At 41.9% G+C, this 20,376-nt stretch overlaps 2 protein-coding genes across 7 annotated transcripts in view; both read left to right on the forward strand.

Annotated features, from left to right (window-relative positions):
* chd5 (chromodomain helicase DNA binding protein 5) overlaps positions 1-18,451 on the forward strand; it is a 36,370-nt gene extending 17,919 nt beyond the window's left edge. Inside the window, exons 16-40 of one of the 2 annotated variants that reach the window (XM_067503339.1) lie at positions 1-138; positions 320-441; positions 583-756; positions 1,264-1,405; positions 1,535-1,666; positions 1,882-1,999; positions 2,121-2,245; positions 2,379-2,625; positions 2,912-3,084; positions 3,777-3,951; positions 4,839-4,925; positions 5,101-5,189; positions 6,349-6,482; positions 7,291-7,435; positions 8,187-8,346; positions 8,444-8,523; positions 8,726-8,906; positions 8,999-9,088; positions 9,229-9,381; positions 10,001-10,109; positions 10,329-10,461; positions 10,615-10,810; positions 11,664-11,827; positions 12,494-12,620; positions 13,796-18,451. In XM_067503339.1, coding sequence (XP_067359440.1) covers positions 1-138; positions 320-441; positions 583-756; positions 1,264-1,405; positions 1,535-1,666; positions 1,882-1,999; positions 2,121-2,245; positions 2,379-2,625; positions 2,912-3,084; positions 3,777-3,951; positions 4,839-4,925; positions 5,101-5,189; positions 6,349-6,482; positions 7,291-7,435; positions 8,187-8,346; positions 8,444-8,523; positions 8,726-8,906; positions 8,999-9,088; positions 9,229-9,381; positions 10,001-10,109; positions 10,329-10,461; positions 10,615-10,810; positions 11,664-11,827; positions 12,494-12,620; positions 13,796-13,923 — 3,522 coding nt within the window. In that variant the 3' untranslated portion in view covers positions 13,924-18,451. The remainder of the gene's footprint in view (positions 139-319; positions 442-582; positions 757-1,263; positions 1,406-1,534; positions 1,667-1,881; positions 2,000-2,120; positions 2,246-2,378; positions 2,626-2,911; positions 3,085-3,776; positions 3,952-4,838; positions 4,926-5,100; positions 5,190-6,348; positions 6,483-7,290; positions 7,436-8,186; positions 8,347-8,443; positions 8,524-8,725; positions 8,907-8,998; positions 9,089-9,228; positions 9,382-10,000; positions 10,110-10,328; positions 10,462-10,614; positions 10,811-11,663; positions 11,828-12,493; positions 12,621-13,795) is intronic. The other variant, XM_067503340.1, reaches the window with a different exon arrangement.
* Positions 18,452-19,619: 1,168 nt separating this feature from the next.
* Positions 19,620-20,376, forward strand: part of arhgef10la (Rho guanine nucleotide exchange factor (GEF) 10-like a) — a 99,423-nt gene continuing 98,666 nt past the window's right edge. For 2 of the 5 annotated variants that reach the window (XM_067503344.1, XM_067503349.1), the window contains exon 1: positions 19,621-19,961. The gene's annotated coding sequence lies outside the window, so the exon portion shown is untranslated. Of the gene's footprint in view, positions 19,962-20,376 lie in introns of all 5 variants that reach the window. The other 3 variants (XM_067503348.1, XM_067503346.1, XM_067503347.1) reach the window with 2 other exon arrangements.

A 20,376-nucleotide genomic window follows, 5' to 3' on the forward strand; every position in this document is an offset into this window, starting at 1 on the left:
AAAGACACCCCTATCAAGTTCCACGTGCTGCTGACATCCTATGAGCTGATAACTATAGACCAGGCCATTCTTGGCTCCATCACCTGGGCCTGCCTGGTGGTAGATGAGGCCCACAGACTGAAGAACAACCAGTCAAAGGTAAACCGGACTTTTCTTCGCACAGGTAGCAGTAGTTTGGCCAAGAAATTGAAATTCTGATATAATGTGAAAAATGCAGTGGCCTTGTTTCATATGCAGTAAGTTTGGCAGCATTGCTCTCGTTTTCCTTTTCCTTTTCTTTTTTTCTCATATGTGGTTCTCATATGTGTGTCATATCCAGTTTTTCCGAATCCTCAATGGGTATAAGATTTACTACAAGCTGCTGCTGACCGGGACTCCTCTTCAGAACAACCTGGAAGAGTTGTTCCACCTGCTTAACTTCCTCACCCCGGATCGCTTCAAGTAAGTCCTGCTTGGATTTGTCCACTTTTCCAGTAGCACTAAGCATCAAACAAGTTCCTCCATATGTAGACAGAGCATTAACTGGTCTGTAGCTTAATCATATTATTTAATTCCTCTTTGCGTCACCTGTGACCTGTACAGCAACCTGGAAGGCTTCTTGGAGGAGTTTGCTGACATATCTAAAGAGGACCAGATCAAGAAGCTACACGACCTGCTCGGCCCTCACATGCTCAGGAGGCTGAAAGCTGATGTCTTCAAGAACATGCCTGCAAAGACCGAGCTGATTGTCAGAGTGGAGCTCAGCCCCATGCAAAAGTATGACCCGGAAAAAAAGAGAAATGTTACTTGGATAATTGTTGAAGTAGGTGTTGGCCCCTCTGGTAAAACCTAGGTCCTACAACAATTGATTATATTTGCATAGTAAGGCTCCTAAACCCCCTAATTAAGACATTCTAACTGAGCTTTCAAGCAAAAATAAATAAATAAATACAATTTAAAACAATTATATATATATATATATATATAAATATATATAAATACCTGCTAAAATATACAGGGGATTCGGAGAAGCTTTTATCAGTACAGTAGATGATCATATTTTGGCTTTTTACAACAACTGCACAATATGATGAATTGAAGTCTTGGAAGTTAATCATTGCTGGTTTGCATAGGCTGCACTTTCCACTCTCTGTGATCATGTGAAGGGTTTATTTGCCAAATAGAATAAGTGTAGAGTGTATTATTTGTGTGGCAGTAAAAACTAATGCCGTTATTTTGACCACTCCTCATGACTCCACCTGATCTCTGTATTCACACCTGTAGGAAATATTACAAATTTATTTTGACGCGAAATTTTGAGGCTCTAAATTCCAAAGGTGGAGGAAACCAGGTGTCCCTGCTAAACATAATGATGGACCTGAAAAAGTGCTGCAACCATCCCTACCTGTTCCCCGTGGCTGCTGTGGTAAGAGAATGAATCAATATGTATCAATATGGGCTTGTACGCTGGTTAGAAAACATATACGCATTGATAAAAGTGACCGTTAAAAGAATTCCTTCTCTAGGCGACGCCTTTTGATTTTTGTTTTCACAGGAAGCTCCTGTATTACCCAATGGGTCGTATGATGGCAACCTACTGGTGAAGTCCTCAGGAAAACTAACTCTGCTTCAGAAAATGCTGAAGAAACTCAAAGATGAAGGACACAGAGTGCTCATTTTCTCTCAGGTATCAGTGGAAGAAGTATTCTAAATAAATAACACAGCTTTCTTTCAACAGTGGCCAGGAAACACTAAAATCCAGTCATCCATATTTCAGCCTCTTCAGTGTCAGTTTTCGGTGGTATATCAGCAGATGTTTCCGACACATTAGGTCGTAGGATCATTCGGATTGACTTTTCTTCCAACTACGTGAACCTCTTATACTTGTATCTGTTTGTACAGATGACTAAGATGTTGGACCTCCTTGAGGATTTTCTAGAGTTTGAGGGTTATAAATATGAACGCATTGATGGAGGAATTACTGGAGGTCTAAGACAAGAGGCCATCGACCGCTTCAATGGTGAGTTTGTTAACGCAGAATCTGTCTGGCTTGGCTTTGTGTGGATGCTTGTTTCCTTCTACCTGGCACTCTCACACATTCACACGCACGGACTGAGTCTCTGCTTTGGCTCTCGTCACAGCACCAGGCGCTCAGCAGTTCTGCTTCTTGCTTTCAACGCGAGCTGGAGGCCTTGGCATCAACCTTGCGAGCGCAGACACTGTCATCATCTATGACTCTGACTGGAATCCTCACAATGACATCCAAGTACTGATTTCTCACACGGTTTTTGATGGACATGTGCATGCCTTTGTTGCAATGCGTGAATCATCTTTGACGATGCTTCTTTAAACACGCTGTTAACTCACATGTCATCCTTGTTTATTTGCTCTTCTCCCAGGCTTTTAGCAGAGCCCACCGTATTGGCCAAAACAAGAAGGTGATGATCTATCGTTTTGTGACACGAGGCTCAGTGGAGGAGCGAATCACTCAGGTGGCAAAGAGGAAAATGATGCTGACCCACCTGGTGGTGCGGCCTGGCTTGGGCTCCAAAACTGGTTCCATGTCCAAACAAGAACTGGACGACATACTGAAGTTTGGCACTGAAGAGCTTTTCAAAGATGAAATGGAGGCAGCACGGACCATGGGTATGTCCACATTTCCTCCCAGCTAAGAGTTTGGTGACAGTCTTTGGCCTTTTGGGTTTGTTTTATGATGCTAAATTCAATAGACAAAGGCTCCAAGGGTTGATGGGGTTGAACACAACAGGAAAAACCCAGATAATTGTTGGTTGTCTAGTCATTCCATTCAGTTTTATTTTTAGGCTTCAATCTATTTCTTTGTGTAGATCAAAGCTTCAGAATTGGGTAAACACACTAGTCTTCTTACAAAGCAGCTCCTGTGAGTCATTAACCGAAGGCATTGCGTCAACAGGCGACAACAAAGATGGTGAGGAGGGCAACGTGATTCACTACGATGATGATGCTATCTCCAAGTTGCTGGACCGCAGCCAGGACGCCACTGAAGACACAGAGATTCAGAACATGAACGAATACCTGAGCTCCTTCAAGGTGGCTCAGTATGTGGTGAAAGAAGAGGATGGAGAGGTGAGGACATACCCGTACTCTCCAGCCTGAAGAATTAGGATGAGTGGGGTTGCACAGTGGTCAAGTGGGCAAATTCACTCAATGCTATATTGGACATTATTATAGCTTCAGAAAACTTTAAAATACCTTCATCTTGTTTTTTGGTGGATGTTTTAACAGCACGTGTATGAGGATGCGTATACATGCCATTAGCAGAAAGGTGATGTAATGCACATTATTGCTGACTTATTTATGATTGTATTACTGTAAAAGGTAACAATGCGCCAATAAAAGGATGCACACTTGAAAAGGGCGTAAAAAAAAAAAAAAAGGTTTGCTGGATGTTTAAAGATGTAGGAAATGCGTTCAGCGTTGTAAGGCCTTACAGATACACAAATCATGGCGTACTGTTAACTGGTCCACCAGGAATCTGAGCCTTGTAACTTGTCAGCATATTACAACATAATTATATGATGAAATACTGACACACACTGTAAGGTGCGAGACAAAGTGGATACAGAGGGATACTATGTGCATATACTTAAAGCAAGAGAATATGGAAAAACAACTGAAAAATATCCAAATGTATGTACATAATGTAACAGTGACATTTAGGTAATGATGCATTATTTAAAATATTGGGGAACGGAGCTTCACTCTTTATATTAACTCTGTTTCTGTGTGTGTGTGTGTGTTTACCCACCTGTGTTCAGGAGGAGGTGGAGCGGGAGATCATCAAGCAGGAGGAGAACGTGGATCCGGACTACTGGGAGAAACTCCTCCGGCACCACTACGAACAGCAGCAGGAGGATTTAGCTCGCAACCTGGGCAAAGGCAAACGCATCCGTAAGCAGGTCAACTACAACGACACAACCCAAGAGGACCAAGGTGAGATCTGTCAGCAGAGACACAGTGATGGTCCCTCAGGTTTTGCATGCCTGGGCTTTTTGTTTTGCCTTATCTGAGGCAATCTTTAAGAGTTAGTCCGGAAGATGATCATACATTTTTGGCAGCACATTGGAAGCAATAGCCATGCAACATCCAAAGTCAGACATTTGTACTGAAGCTTTGAAGATGTCACTCGAAGTGCTTAACTCTATAGCATCAACCTGCTGCCTTAGCACACACACACAAAAAAAGACCAGACTGTTGTTTCATTGTCATCTGAGTGGCACTATGAGAAAATGCTGATACAATAGACGTGTTTCATTTGCTTATGACTGTACGGACCTTTGTGACACCCTCTCTGCCGGCCAGCTTCATCATTTCAGGCGAGAATGACACAGAAATTAATCAGCATGTTTATTAAATCCTCTTAGGCTGCAAGTCTCAACACAAGCTGTTGACCTCTATTAAATGCACCAAAGAGTCCTTTATACTGGCTTAAACTTTGATTGTATCTTATAAATTCGTAGTCTCGTGGTATCTTAAGCACTTCTTTCAATAGTTCAAGAGTGTCTATGTCTACTTCAGTTATATATCTATTTGTACTTTTTAAGTGTGGCTCCAAGGTCCTCACAGCCACATTTTCACAGCAGTTAAGTATGTAAGTGTAAAGATTTCAGAGCCCATCACAGCTTAGAGTACACTCTAACTTTAAAGTGATTGTCTGGCAGAGTATTCAACTCTCACCTCACTTGTAGAGGACAGAAGTGGTAGAATATGTGCATGCCCAGCTGTAGTGGTCTGTAGTAAGCTGCAGTGCCATGGCGCCCTCAGGCGGCCACCAACAGAAGCGATTGCAATGTACTGTTTCTCTTTGATGTGTGGCTCAGAATGGCAGGATGATCTTTCAGACAATCAGTCGGAGTACTCCGTGGGGTCCGAGGACGAGGACGAAGATTTTGAGGAGAGACCTGAAGGTGGGTGACCCAAAAAAATTTATTACCTTCACGGTATTGAATTGTTCTGGTTTGATAAAACCATAATTCTCCTTCAGTCAGATAAATTATAAACTTATTAAAGTGATATTTTCTCAGGGTATGACACTGGGAGAACTCTCCATCTAACAGTGGATTTGGCTTTATTTTATTGTAGGTGGGCGCAGACAGTCCCGTCGGCAGCTGAAGAGCGAGAAAGACAAACCTCTGCCACCTTTACTGGCACGAGTTGGTGGCAGCATTGAGGTATGAGCATCCTCATACATCTTAAAGTTAAAGTACTTGTCTGTGTACAGCAGGTATTGCTAGCATGGCATTACATTACATTACATACAAGTAGTATTTAACAAAGTAAGGTAGGGTATCTTTAAGCTCGCCATGTCAGCAAACATTACTGCATAAGTGGAATAGAATAGAACCAGCAGGTACAGGCAACATATGAATGACACAAAGAAGGCAAACCTAGGTGCAGTGTGTAGCCGTTCATGTGTACTTAAGGTGCAGTGTTTGTGTGTGTGTGTGTGTGTGTGTGTGTAGTCAAAGCGTGGGGATGTAGTGGTTGTGGAATAGTATGAGCAGTGTGTCCGGTACATTATGGGCAGCAGCGATTGTAGCAGCAGCAGTAAGTATGAGATCAGCTGGTAATAAGTGTGAAGGCCTGGGGAAAGAAACTGTTACAGCGTCTGGTGATTTTGAAAGACAGAGCTCTAAAGCACCTGCCAGAGGGGAAGAAGCTGGATGAGGTCTTGTCCAGGGTGACGGGGGTCGGTGATGATTCTCTTTGCTTGCTTCCTCCTTTTTTATCTTTCTGCAGTTCTGCTGCAGGTTTCATGTAAGAAATTATTTCACAGAGTGGCGGGGGGTGTTACAACACAAAGTACATAGAAATACCACTCGCCGATAATGAAGGATAAGTGTGAACCCTCCTTAACCTGCGTAGCGAAACAGGAGAGCTGTCCAGTTTTGAAGGCTTCAGTGCTTCATTAACTGCCCATCTCATGTTATATTATTACATATTATGCAGAGAGAGGGCTTCAGAATAAGCCCGTATATGTTAGCTGGTGCTACTGTCATTTGTAACGTCCGGCTGGGGTCTCCGTGCTGTTGGAGCAGCTCCGATCAAAACTATTTCTTTGGAACTTTTCAGTGCAGTTGGTCTCCTTCATTAATGACCTTCTGGCCAGCCTGGATCGGAGTCTATCCCCACTCTTATAAGCCGCCTCTTGGGGTTTTTCCTCGAAACCATGGCTTGTTGTAGGCTGATGCTGGTATGATGTTGCAGTGTCAGTCAGTTGATCCAAGGTTTCAGCTGCAGCTTTAAAAACACTCCAGCCTGTGCAGTCAAAGCAAGCCAACAATGTTTGCACCATCATTTCTCTCTAAAGCTGTTTCTTGTCATTAAAAGGTCCTGGGCTTCAATGCTCGCCAGAGGAAAGCCTTCCTGAATGCAATCATGCGCTGGGGTATGCCTCCTCAGGACGCCTTCAACTCCCATTGGCTGGTGAGAGACCTGAGGGGGAAGAGCGAGCGTGAGTTCAGGTAATGCGCTAATGTGTTTTAATCCTTAAATAGTGATTCTTCAGGTTGCATTATTTGATTATTAACTATAATTCTCTTTTCACACAGCCCACTGTTTAGTTATGATTGCCTGCCTGCAATTATAATAAAATACAGCACCAAGCTATTTTGTTAATTTTACATTCAGGTAGTTAGTCCGGGACAAATGCTCCAGAATGCTGATGTAAAATTTGCAAAGTTTAGCTTTGCGAATTTCAGGTTTACTTTACTCCATAATGTACCAGAGCCAAGTATTACATACATTGGGTATGTGCTGTGTTATTTCCCACACCGTTACTGACTGTACTACAGTACTGAGGATGCTACCATTACTGACAGTAACATGATTGCTAGATACAGTAGTAGCGGCTAGAGAGATAGTTGGTTGGTTCAGGTTGACTCCCAAACAAGGTCTCTTTTTAAAGAATATGTCCTCTATAAGGAAAAATATTTTGCTGTGTCATACTAGTAACACTTGAGGGCACACAATCCAAAAATATTGGTTTACAATGCACCCATAATTTGTACATTTCTTACTGTGGAGTGTAAATGTATCCTCTCTTTACCTGTTGGTACCATCATGCATTCACTTCTACCTTGTCTATTACAGCTAATAACACGATTTTTAGTCTTATGCTGCTACTACTGCTGCTGATGGTACAACAGCTTCTTTTTGAGGGACTGCTACTACTGCTATGTCCCCTGTTAACAGCAGTTTAAAATATGGCAGTATCCTCAGGGGAACTTCTCCTGCCATGTTTAGCTACTGTAAAGTGTTTTTCTTCATCAGGGCCTATGTGTCTTTGTTCATGAGACATCTATGTGAGCCTGGGGCAGATGGAGCAGAGACCTTTGCTGATGGAGTCCCGCGTGAGGGACTGTCTCGTCAGCATGTTCTCACCAGGATTGGAGTCATGTCCCTTGTCAGGAAAAAGGTGCGGGTTATTCAGCTGTAACACAGAATACCAATACGGCGATATAAGAGAAAGTAGGTCAAAGTGAATGTAGAGGAAATGGCATATTTTTCTAGGTACCTTCCTGGTTCAGACATGATTTTAGTAATTTAGTAACGTGTACATACAAAGCTGTTGTAAAACACTGTAGCCTAATTTCCCCTAATTACAGTTAAAACATACATTAATCTATAGATTGCATTTAGTTTGGGTTGTCAATGGTCAAGATGTTTTAGAAATCCCTGGAAGGTATTTTATTATCTCTGACACACAGGTGTGAATTCTAGTAAATGTGTGTAAAACATGGAGACATATGTATGTCAGAGTTAGTATTATAAGGACATGTGTCTAATTACGCAGACTTACCTGGCATAGGGAGGCTGGCACAATATGTTTTTTATTTAATAACCGATGTGTATTTTTGGGAAATGTAATTTAAATTCTAGATGCCAGATGTCAGGTCAGACATGTTCTAAGCCTGAGATTGAAAAACACTTAAAGAGCACAAAAGTTATGAGAAAGAAAAGCAGCAAATCAAATTCACTGACACTGGAATCATCGAATGTTTAGCATGTTTCTCTGTTTTGCCAGAAAAATGTCAGAATCTAATAACTGACGATCGCAACAGCTGCCAATTATTTGCGATTCAGTCCTGATCCTACATTTGAGCGAGTGAGACCATCCAGTGGAAGATTTTCATTTCCTTACAGTCGAACCAAACTCTTCATTTCAGGTGCAAGAGTTTGAGCACGTAAACGGGAGGCTGAGTTCTCCAGATCTGATTCCTATTGGTATGGAGTTGAAGAAGCTGACTGAAAGTGTATCCTCTGACCCCAACACCCCTGTGCCAACCAGCCCAGTCGCTACGCAGCCCGGCACCCCTGTCCAGCCAGGTCAGAACAAAGTGTCTGCTCTAATCAATTTGTGCAAAGAAGGAAAAAAAAGTTGTGGATGAAGACAAGGTTTGACTTTTTGTTTTCTGGTCTGTAGAGAAAACGGAGTCTCTCTTAGGTGCTGCTGAGGACAAGGAGACTGCAGAGCAAGACAGCAAGAAGCTGTCAGAGCAGGACGTGCGTCCAATTTTTCTTTCACTACCCATCACTTTCATTCGGCTATCCTTCTTCTCATGCTTCATTACACTTTAAGCGTAACTCATCACCTCAGCATCCTCAGAAGCAGCTTCTGTCAAACACACCTTTTAACTTGTCTTTCTGCCCTCTACCAACCCTCCTCCTTCTCCTCCTGTTACCCTGCCTGTTTTTCCCTCGGCAGGCTTCCAGTGCAGAGCCAGCATCTGCACCTGAGAAGGCGGCTGACAGTGAAGAGCGCAAGGCCAGCTCCGAGGAGAAAACGGGCGATGAGAGGGACCGGACCGAGTCACCCTCCACAAAGACAGAGCCATCTGCCACTTTGAAACAGACAGAGCTGTCATCCAGTCAAACATCACCTAAAAGTGAGCGATGCATGGTCTGCGAGCTGCAATCATATTTTCCTGCAATGCTGTGCTTTGTTTAATTTCATATTTTTGCCGTCTGCTATCCTCAGCGGAGTTCTGCAAGGAATCAGAGAAGTCGTCTGAAAAGGGAGACACCGGTTCTCCCCTAACAAAAAGCGAAGATAAGGAAAATAAGCCAGGTAGACAGGCTGTGAATTCTTTACCAAAATGGGACAAATGGTGCAAAAAATGTGCTCATTTTCCAAAAGGCAACGCAATCTGTTCTGATAGTCCATTGTATAGATGCTTCATTTAAGAATTTGCTCTATCATTTATGAAGCTGTTACAGATGACGTGAAGAGCGAAGATGCATTAGAGGGTCGATTAAATGGAGACAAAGACACTTTGGATGAGATGGATGAGAGCAGGAAGGAGGACAAAAATGGATACAAAACCAAGTTCATGTTTAATATCGCTGATGGAGGTTTTACAGGTAAGAATAAACCTACATATTCGAAAGATCTCAAACGATCCAGGGTGTCAAAAAAAGACAACCAAACAAGCGCCGCTTACAGAAAGGAGGAATGAGCCTTAGTTAACAGACGCAAGTTGGCTGAATATTTAGTTTTAAAGCATGCAAATTTGCAAACTGCGGGAACGTTGAAAAATATCTACTAAATTGTAACTTTAAAAATGGCAATTAAGGGCTCAGTTTTAAGTAGTGAATTTGAGTTTATAATTGAAACCACAGTGAGGCAGGGCAGTATGACACGATGTCTCTCACAGCTGGAACGAAAGGAAAAGAAAACAATTTTCAGTTCATGACTTTACAAAGTCACCTTCTAATTCAGTTTTAGGAAGTTAGAGGAAGGTTCCAGCGAACCGATGTCTCTCCTTGAAACTGTTAATTGGATAAAGAACCGCTTGTGTATGAGTGTTGACCCCCAGGATTCAGTGTCTCAATATGGGCTAGTTACTTCAGGTGCCACACTTCTACTTTTTTTTGTGATCTTATTGGCATTGTCCTCTCACTTCCCTTCATATGCTGGCATATGCTCAAATACGCTTTTTTGCTTTATGTGCCTTAAAACCGTTTCTCCTTATGTCGTCAGAGTTGCACACCCTGTGGCAAACTGAAGAGCGAGCGGCGCTGTCTTCTGGAAAAATGCATGACATCTGGCATCGTCGCCATGACTACTGGCTGCTGGCTGGCATCGTTACGTATCCTTTCCCACGCCTTGGGGCAAAAAAAGAAAAAAAAATCCTCGGCATCAGGCAAAGTAATGTGATTACTTGAGACCAGAGGGAGGTTGATATTTACAAACTGCGAGGAGCGATATGAAACCATGGTTTCCACAGACCTACATTGCTTTTCTGTTTGAAGGATTTTATGAGGTTCTGTGCTCCTATTTGTTTTTCTTGACCGGGACTCTATCCCAGACATGGCTATGCTCGCTGGCAGGACATTCAGAATGACCCACGTTATGCTATTCTTAATGAGCCCTTCAAGACTGAGATGCATAAGGGCAACTACCTTGAGATGAAGAACAAGTTCCTAGCTCGGCGCTTTAAGGCAATCCTGAAGTCTTTAAATTACAACTAATTACTGAAAAGCCGAGATAATTCAAGGATTAAAGGATTTGTTATATCTGAATGCAAATTAAAACTAATTTTTAACTCCCTTTGTTTGTCACGTTTGTCGTGCATACACTCTTTTTCTTTGTAGTTGTTGGAGCAGGCTCTGGTGATTGAGGAGCAGCTGAGACGGGCAGCTTACCTGAATATGACCCAGGACCCCAGTCACCCGGCCATGGCTCTCAACGCTCGTTTCGCTGAAGTTGAATGTCTGGCAGAGTCCCACCAGCACCTGTCCAAAGAGTCTCTGGCTGGGAACAAGCCAGCCAATGCCGTGCTGCACAAAGGTCTGCGATCCGGTGTCAAAAATAGCAACTAATCCTCTTCAAATGCACTGTTGAGTGCAAAAGCATATTGTTTATGAAACATAAATTGGGGTTTAAATCTCCTTTAAGATACAGCTGTATATAGAAAAAATATTTGATGAGAAATAAAAAATTCTCTCTTCCTAGCCTCTTTTGATTTATACATATTTGGACGTATTCTGGGCCAAGGAAACAGACTCTACACATGAGAAGCAATTAAGAATCTGCTTAACTATCCCTTTTCAAACCGGCCTGTTTTACAATAACTGTAATGAGGACAAATTCAGTTATCTCTTCTCTGTAAGTAAGCACAGTTCCAGTAAGCACAGTTTGCCCCAAGACTGTCTCCAGACAATCTCCATGATTGGACAATCGTCAAAGGTTACAGTGACCTTTATAATGCATTCAACTGTGGTTGAAGGATTATTCATGCTCTATGCTGTTACATTGGAACAAAACAAACTTTGTGAGAAATAAGCCAAATAGTCTATTTAAGATTGAAGCAGGTTTAGCGGTTCATCAGATAGTTAGTTCGGCACAATAGGAAGTGTAAAAGGGCTTCTAGCAGACGGTCAGTAAAGAACCACTTTCACACACTGGGTTATTTTTTAGAGTAATTTAATTCACCTTCGAAACACGTTGACCTTGATTAGAAGGATCGAGGTCTGGAAAGTAGCCAAAACCAAAAACTGTAGGGTACAGGCTGATTTGATTCTTGGTAGTTAATTTCCTTTTTTTTCTTGCTCTCTCATCTTTTCCCACTGAGGGAGTCTACATGTGCATTTAAGGACTGTACTATCACCACTTCTGAGTGTGTGTTCCCGTACTCCTACAGTGCTGAACCAGCTGGAGGAACTGCTGAGTGACATGAAAGCGGACGTGACACGTCTGCCCAACATGTTGTCCAGAATCCCGCCTGTATCGGCCCGGCTGCAGATGTCTGAGAGGAGCATCCTGAGCCGCCTCACCAGCCGAGGCAGCGAACCTCCGCCACAGCAGGTGAAAAGGGTTCTCAAAATGAAGTCAAATACAATACGAGCCAGTTTTCTGTTTGATTTCCTCCATAATGGTTTTGACATGGCTGGTGGTTCATGTGGCAGAAGAAACGAGGCGGACTAAGATATGAAGCATCCTATGGCCTAAAAATGGGTGCTCTGTAGTCACGACTCAGCAACCACATTATTCCTTTAGAACCCTGTGGAGACTCACTATCCCCCGCGGAAGATTTTCCTCAGGCGTGAAAAAAGGAGTTGTTTACTTTCACTACTGAGCTCCACATTTGAGTCCCCAGGGATTTAACAAAGTCCATGTTGTCTCATTATTTTCATCTTTCCTGCACGTGTTTGACTCTGTGTGTGTGGTTTTATCCTCTGTTATACAAGAGATCATTTAAGACCAGCAGTGTGATTGGTCATGCGCTCTGACTGTGTTGTTGGTTGCTATGCCAATTCTTGTTGTAACCAGGGAAACACTCCGCAGTCTGTGTTTCCCTCGTCCACTTTTCTTATGAAAAGAAAACTTCCCTGACATAATTTGCAAACTGTTGCATAGAAGCATTGGAATGTGTCTGATTCCTGTTGGATCACTAAGAGGTTAACTGTCCTGTTCTTGTCTTACAAAGTTTTGAGGCAGTGCGATAACTCGTGTTTAATTTGTGTTCCTCAGCCTTTTAGCCAGGGTGGGTTTGGCTGTTCCCAGATGTATGGCAGCAGCTTTGGTGGGGGATTCAGAGGACCCGGTGGACAACCCATGGTCAACTACAGTCAAATGCCTCTGGGACCCTATGTCAGCGGTAATGACCAACTGGAACTCAAATCAGTCAATCTGCAGCTAAAGTTACAGTGAATGATAAGAATTTGGCATTTTAGAAGCAATGATACTGTATGTTTCATAAGTAACCACAGTAAATCATTTTCACAGGCAAGGATTTGGATATTTTATATAGTTGTGGATGCCTCCCCTGGCACAGACTCAGAGAATAGTCCTAGCAGCAGTGCAGAGGTACATTTTAGAATAATATATAAAATATGTAATATGCAAAAAAGGCAGAAACCACAAGAGAAAACCAAAAAAATCAACAGTTCATTTGTGCATCTGCCTCAATAAAATCCCCAAATTTTTAACATTCTTCTAGTGCTCAATAAATTATAAATCATTTTAAATGGAAAATTCCTATATGTGTATTTACCTTTATCTTAAAAATACATATTAAACAAAAACATAATTTCATGATATGGAACAGTCACGTGTATTCATATCTTCTTTTTATTTTTATTAGGTGGCATATCCACTAAAGCTATAAATTATCGTATTAATCTTCTGTCCTATCAACCACTAGATACTTGCAAAGTCAAGTTGACATGTGAACAGTTTGATTTTACCACTATTAATATTTCTTTTCCTTTATAGACAGTTTGATCAATCTGATTGTATTTGTGAACAGAAAGATTTTGATAACATTCATCAATAGAGTCCATACACTAGTTCATAAGGCTCACTCTTCTAACCAATCAGAGAAGGGCAAACTCTGTGCATTACGTGCTGACCCTACTCATATCTCTGAGATACAGTGGGCTTTGATAGAGTTAGCATTTGACGTGCTGGCTGGATTGGAGTCTCATGCGACCGCCAGCTTGATTCTCAAAAGTTAAGTTAGATATTGCAGTTGTAACAATACACAATTGAAATGTTAACTGCTGTTTTGAACTGACGCTCGGCCTCAAGGGGTGTATCAGGCCACGCTGTAAAAATAATGTGCATAGCCCCACAGTGAGCGACGTCACTTTCTAGTGCTTAACTCCACTGGATGTGATGAAGAGCACATTTAGTTATTTCGCAAACACGTTACAGTTCAACCCAGTGACTGAAATGTAACCAACATGTCTGTTGTATAATAATCTCAAGAGGTTTGCTGGAGATCAGTTTGCTGAATTCATCTACTAAACATTCAATCTCCTTTCTCTTTAGTGTCTTCTAATGGCCCCCCGCCCCCCACAAGCCATTTGGACAAAAAGTCACTTGACTCCTTGAGAGACGTGGCTACGCCTGACCTCAAGTCAGGCAAACCCTCTGATGTCATCTGCATTGAGGACTAGGCCAGCTGTGCAAAGCTGACCCGAAGTCTGACACTCCCAGGGATGGAATCAGTTGATCGGCTGCCCATCTCTTCCACCACGCCCTCCTCTCGCTCCTTTGTTACTCACAGCCTAGAAAACCAAGCTCTCGGTTACCTTCTTGACTAATGCTGATATACAGTTGAGTGCAAAACTTTGTACACCCTTACTAATGGCAAAAAGAGTAAAACAACATATCATCGACATTATATTGAATGCACATTCAGCCAGTACAGATGTTCCCTCATCATATGAAGAAACAAAAATGTTCAAGGAGTGTATAAAGGGACAGTTAGAGTAAAACAATGGAAATGTTTAAAAGTTTGCATCCTACTGTTCCCCCGTATTTTATAACCCCCCCCCCCCAACCCTCAGACAGCTTTAGGTGGGACTTTCAGGTACCTTTAGCCCATTCTTCATGGCATAATAGTTACAAGTCTACCTGTTTACATGGCTGACTGTACTGTACAGCCTTCTTCTTTCCTTCTGTCCACAGGTTTATAATGATATTTAAGTCTGGAGACCTCGACGGCCATGTTTAAAAAAAAAAAAAATCCACCTTCTACTTTTTACAAACTACACCTGAGTTGACTTTGCTTTGTGCTTCAGATCATTGTCGTGTGAAAGAATGCGCTGCCTTTTCCTTATTAGTAACTTTTTGACTGATGGTAGGAGGCTTTGCTTTAAGGTCTTCTGACATTGGGCTGCATTCATTCTTCCTTCAGCGAGCCTCCACCATGTTTGACTGTGGGACTGGTGCTCCTCTCCTCTTGGACTCCATGGTTTTCCATGGACACCTGTGTGAATTTTGACCAAATAATTCAACTTTTGCCTCATCAAATCACATTATCTTACTCGACATTCATTTGTTTCGTTAACATGTTCCTTGGCATACTCTGAGAGTGCTGCCTTATGACTAGAAGTAAACAACGGCTCCGAGCATGCTTTTCCCCTAAACAATCCGGACTTGTGCAGACTGTGCTTGAATGTGGAAGATGTGTACTTTAATTCCAGTTGCCTTTAAGGACCTTTGCCAGGTCCCCTGCTATTTCTTTTGGATTCTCACAAAGTTTTTGTGCAAGTTTCCTAGTGCCTCTTTTAGTGATTTTCCTTGGCCTTCCACTTCTTGGAACAGTTTTAGTGTGTCCACGTTTCCTTCATTTCTGGATTTATGGTCTTCACAGTTGGGACTGGTATCCCTTTTATTTATTTTTTTTGTCCTTTCGCTTTATCCCGTGAGTTCAGCGTTGCCATCATTCTCCGCATGTTGATTTGGCACAGTTTTTACGCCGGATGCCCTTCCTGAAGCAACCCTCCACAATCTCTACCAGGCTTGGACCGGCACTGCGCAGATGGGAATGGGCTGTTGCCGGTTCAGTGTCTTGCCTAGAGACACTTGGACATATAGCCAGGACCGGAGATTGAACCACTGACCCTGTGATCCGTGGACCTTACCAACTGAGCTTCAGCCGCCCCTCGGTACTGGTATCCCCAAACACTTTGCAATACTTTTTGTATCCGTCTCCTGTGTTATAAAGGTTTATCAATTTACTTTCATTTCTTAGAGAGATTTTTCCTGATCCCATTTTTTTGTTGCCCTCCATCTCAGCTTGAGACTGTCCCTGGAGATCTACCATTGTGTGAGGGTAACTTACCACACTCATCAAGGACTAAATGTTTACAGACACCTTAGTCTACACGTTAAATTTAAGTATCTTAGGCTTATCAAGAGGGATGCAAATGTTTGCAATAATATCATTTTTTTATACTTTACAATAACTTTCATTTTATACACTCTTGACATTTTTTTTACTTCAGATGATGAAGGGACATTTGTACTCGCGAAATGTTTTTTTTTTTTTTTTACTTTGTCATTTAAACATAAAGGGATGCAAACTTTTTCGCACAACTGTATCTTAACAATTGCACTTTTAACTTTCCCATAGAAGTATTTCAGTAGATGTTTGCTTTTATTAACCTGTGCTGTAGAGCTGAGGATTAGGCGGGAGCAGCATTTCTGAAAGAGGATGTTTTCCAGCACTGCACTACAAGGCAAAACCGAAGCAAGTTGGCAGTACTGAGTTCCTGATGCCTGATCTTATGATTGGCACTCATTCTAATCTCGGAGTGTGAATTTTGTTTGTGCCAACCTCGACTTTTTCATCCCACTTGTACTCTGTTGCTTTTACTCATCCGCCTACTCACATGTACACTGTGACTGTGCCCCACAGGAGCTTTTTGCCCATGAAGAGGAGTGGAGACAAGGACATCTTCAGTCATAGTTTGATAGGAGATTGCTTTTTGTTCTGATGGCCAATTTTGGTATTTTAAATGAATCCGTGTTTTGTCATCCATGTAGTAACCAGTGGCTAAAGTATTAATTTGAAAACATCTCAAACTTTAATCATGTATGCAGTAGCTGCACAGCCTGTCTGAATCCTCTAAAGGCTGCCACCCGCTGGTAACCTGCAGACACACTTGACTGCAGTACCGTTGAGGGTTGGCCTCTTGTACTGTATATACTCAGAGACTGCAGATTATTTTACCTCACATAGGTCTAATCATAGTGAAATATGTATTCATACGTGGATGAAATCAGAAGCCTGGCTTGGTATATGAAGACCAGGTAGAGCAGAAGAGACTGTGGAAGAGGCAAAAATGATTTTTATTGCTTTTCAGAGAAGACTGTGTATTTCTGTGTAAGGTACAATACTTGTGATTCTTTCTATATTTGAATGTTAGTAGTAGCTGTAGAGCTTAACCCTGGGGCCATGACCAGTGGGACTGCACTATAAACAGTATTGCATCTGGTCTACATCCACATGTAGGGCTTTAATGTTCAGGCCTAACTGAGAACAGAGTTCTTTGTGGAGGTCATCTTTTTGTTCCTCCTACATCCCAGGGACTTTTTCCTGTTCCCCTTCAATGTTAGAGAGAAATAAGAACACATGTGCTTATGAGACCTTTAGTCCAGAATATGCCACAACAACTGAGCTTTTGTTCGCTGCTCCTTACGTTAATTTAAAATTAGATGTATTTGATCATTTGGTGCCATTAAACATAACGATCCAGTATGATTTGTTCTTTGATGCAGTGTGTTTCCTCTACAGAGGTGAAGACTGTACCGTCACACTCTGAACCTACATTTGAAGGAATATCCGCTGTATTGCAGCTTTCTAGGACCAATGTTGCACAGCATTACACTTGAGATGTTGTCTAAACATCCAGCTTCCTCACCTCTCGTCTCGGTTCCTTCAAAAGTGTACGCTGTCGCTTCTCGCTTTACCTGGTGTGAAGGCACATTAGCATGGTATAGTTGCATATCTAGTCCATTACATCTGTTATTATTACGTGCTACAGTGACTGTCCACTGAGTAAAACAATCTTTTATAAATTTGAGCTTATTATATTTCCTTTTATATGAAGGCACTGCTTGAATGTTTGGACTCTTAAGTGTAAATTGTTATTGACGTTTTATTTCTTTTTGCAGAGACCAGTGGCATTACCTGTTTGTATTACTATTGCCATTGCAACAGCACTTATTTGATATTGTTGGGATTATGATTGTGATTGGACTAATCTAAACTGAAGAGCTAGCGTTGTACAGAGTTGGTGAGCGTATTTTCTTACTCTCCTTTTGCCAATTCAAAATGATTGTCCCGAAGTGCTCTCTTCGGAGCCCTTTTCACTAGATTTGTGTCACTGCGACCTTCTTGCCCGTCATTTGTCCGACAAGATGCTTTAACTTTTTTTAATTCAGTTGCAAGACATCACTGGACTCGTTTTGAAAGCGCCATGAGAAAAACCTTGAAATGCATCATATCTGTTTTTGTGATATTCTTTGTTAGTGTTGACCAGTGCTGTTTTTTCGCTGTGTTTCTGTTCATGCCATCAGTTACTTGACCATGACATGTATTAGGTTGCTTGACAGATAGAACCTCAGAAAAATGTAAATACTTGAAAGATTTTTCAGAGATAAGTCCTTCTCATATAGATTTATGTATCAAACTGAAAAAACATGAATGTCTGCTGGATGGTGTTGCGATAGAACTGCAGTGTGCACCATATGTGCTCATCAATCGAAATCCTCTCTTTTCTCTCTGGAGTGATGAACATAAGATGACATCAAACACAGATTACTCCAATGAAATGCAATCAAACTGAAGTCAGTATGAATGTAATGTCTGTTAGAAAAAAGGCTTCAGTCTAATATTATAAATATGTTAACAATGTATGTACATGCTTATTAATATGGCTTCAAAAGCTACCAAAAGACCCTGATAAAAGGCATCATTGTTGCAGTGAATGCACAGCATGTGAAGCGTATAATATGACGGTTCACTTTGGGAAGGCGGTTGTGTATCTAGCATTTACAGCCAATGAGCTCCAAGCAGTGTTATGGTTCTGATATTTGTGCTGTATAGCAATTGAATGAAAAAGTGAATTGTCATCTTTTTATTTGTATTCTGTGTATTTGTTCAACGTGTTTTAATAAATCTTCTGGACAAGATTAACATCATGTGATAAATGATTTACTTTGTTGTACGTCTGCGCACAAATGGCCTGATGTCACACACTCCCTTGTGTGTTAGAATTTCACTGACGTTAATGTGATTATAGGCAGAAGCTGGAACACTGGGGTCGTCTGCAAGGGGAAAAAAATATCAGACAGAAGCAATTTTTTTTCAGCAGGCAAGACTAGTCCAAAGACAAACGCCAAAACAAATACTCTCTTTAGGAATCCGTGGTGGAATTATGTACATTTACAGTACATACATTCAAGTGTACTTCACATGTGTATTTCCATTTTCCACAGCTTTAACACATTCCACAAGTAAATACAGTACTTTTTGTTCTACTCCATTTATTTGACGGCGGGACTTACTAGTTACTTTGGAGGTAGATCTCTTATACTTTTTATCATTGTTAGAGCGTCCAATTATACAGTCCAACAATAAAAAAAGCAGCTAACATACTGTAAATTCAGACTCAAACAGCAACTATATTAAAATGCTTCTAATATGATAATGCAGTAATAGAAGAAAATATCAGATGTCATTGTACCGCATGAAAAGTACTTTTTCCTTTGCTAATCTAGTTCTATAACTGTACGTGTATTTTTCTTTAAGTAAATTATTTAGGTTTTCAGTTTAAAGTTTGGGAATCGTATAAACGTTCAAGAATATGAAACTCAAAGCCAACTTTGTTACCTTGCTGGCACTTCATTTGGTTTCAGATACATAATGAGTAAGTTAATGAGTACTCATTGTTAACAGTCGAACAATTAAGTACTGTAATTATTTGTAAATTGGGCACTAAAAATCTGTTTCCTGATTTTGTTTTTCTTAAATCTCAGTCATTAATGAGAAATTCAGACCCAGTGTTAACATACACCTACTGTCCCACACGGAAGTGCTGTGAGACAACATTTCCCCTAATTCCTTTAGTCCCGCCCATTTTCTGTGAATGTCCAGTACAATTGGTACAACTGCAGCCCCGAAGGCTTCTCATTGGCTGCCTGCTTGACTTTGTCACTCTGCTATTGGCCAATGGTGGTTTAGAAGCCCTCACCCTGCTTTGTGCCGGTGTCTGGGCAGCAGCAGGGGTTTATAGAGTGGGAGGGGGGAGAACACTAAAGAAAAGGGAGAATGAGGTTGAATGGGCTAAGAGGGGGGAAGGACCCGTCTAAAAAAGAGAGGGACAGACAGGGGAGATAGAGGGAGGAACAGAGCCAGAGAGGCGACAGAGGCAGAGGAAAAAGGGGAGGGAGGAAAGAGGGTTACCTCATCTTGAGCTGCTAGTGCACACGGTGCAGAGGAGAAGTTGTGGGAAAGTAAACAGCAGAGGAGAATTCCAATCTATGTTCAGCCACTTGCAACACTCGCAGAAGAGTAAAAAGATGAGTGGGCTGGACCTGGCAGTATGGTAAAAACTGAGAGTTTATGGGAGGTTACCAGGATTAAATGGTCACCAGGCAGTGCCTGAAGCTTCTTGGAGGACATACCACTGAGCACAAGGAGGTGAGAGGCGTATATGTATATTTGTTGTCCTCCAAACACTTTCCCTGTTTCCTTTCTTCATTCTGTCTCTGCTCACTCTCAGTATGGTTAGCATGTTGCAAAGACAGCAGCTTTGTCCAAGCGGGACACTGATGGAGTGGAGCTAGGGGTATGCAGGTTTTGTGCCTCTCGCTCTCTCTCTCGCTCTCTCTCTCCGTCTGAATGTGTCTGAAGGGGCAGCTGAGACATCGAGAAGGGTGGAGCAGGAGGGGAGAGGATGGGTATGGAAGATAACCTGTGTGGTCCTTTGGCAGAGTACACACCATCATGGACGATTAAACCTGAGCCTGCCTCAAAGAGCCAGGGGGGGCTAGAAAGCACAAGGCCGTGTTATGATAGCAGCAGTTCCTGAGAAACCAGGAAGGATGAGGGAAAG

This window comes from Channa argus, chromosome 5 (genome assembly GCF_033026475.1).
Source record: "Channa argus isolate prfri chromosome 5, Channa argus male v1.0, whole genome shotgun sequence".
NCBI lineage: Eukaryota > Metazoa > Chordata > Actinopteri > Anabantiformes > Channidae > Channa > Channa argus.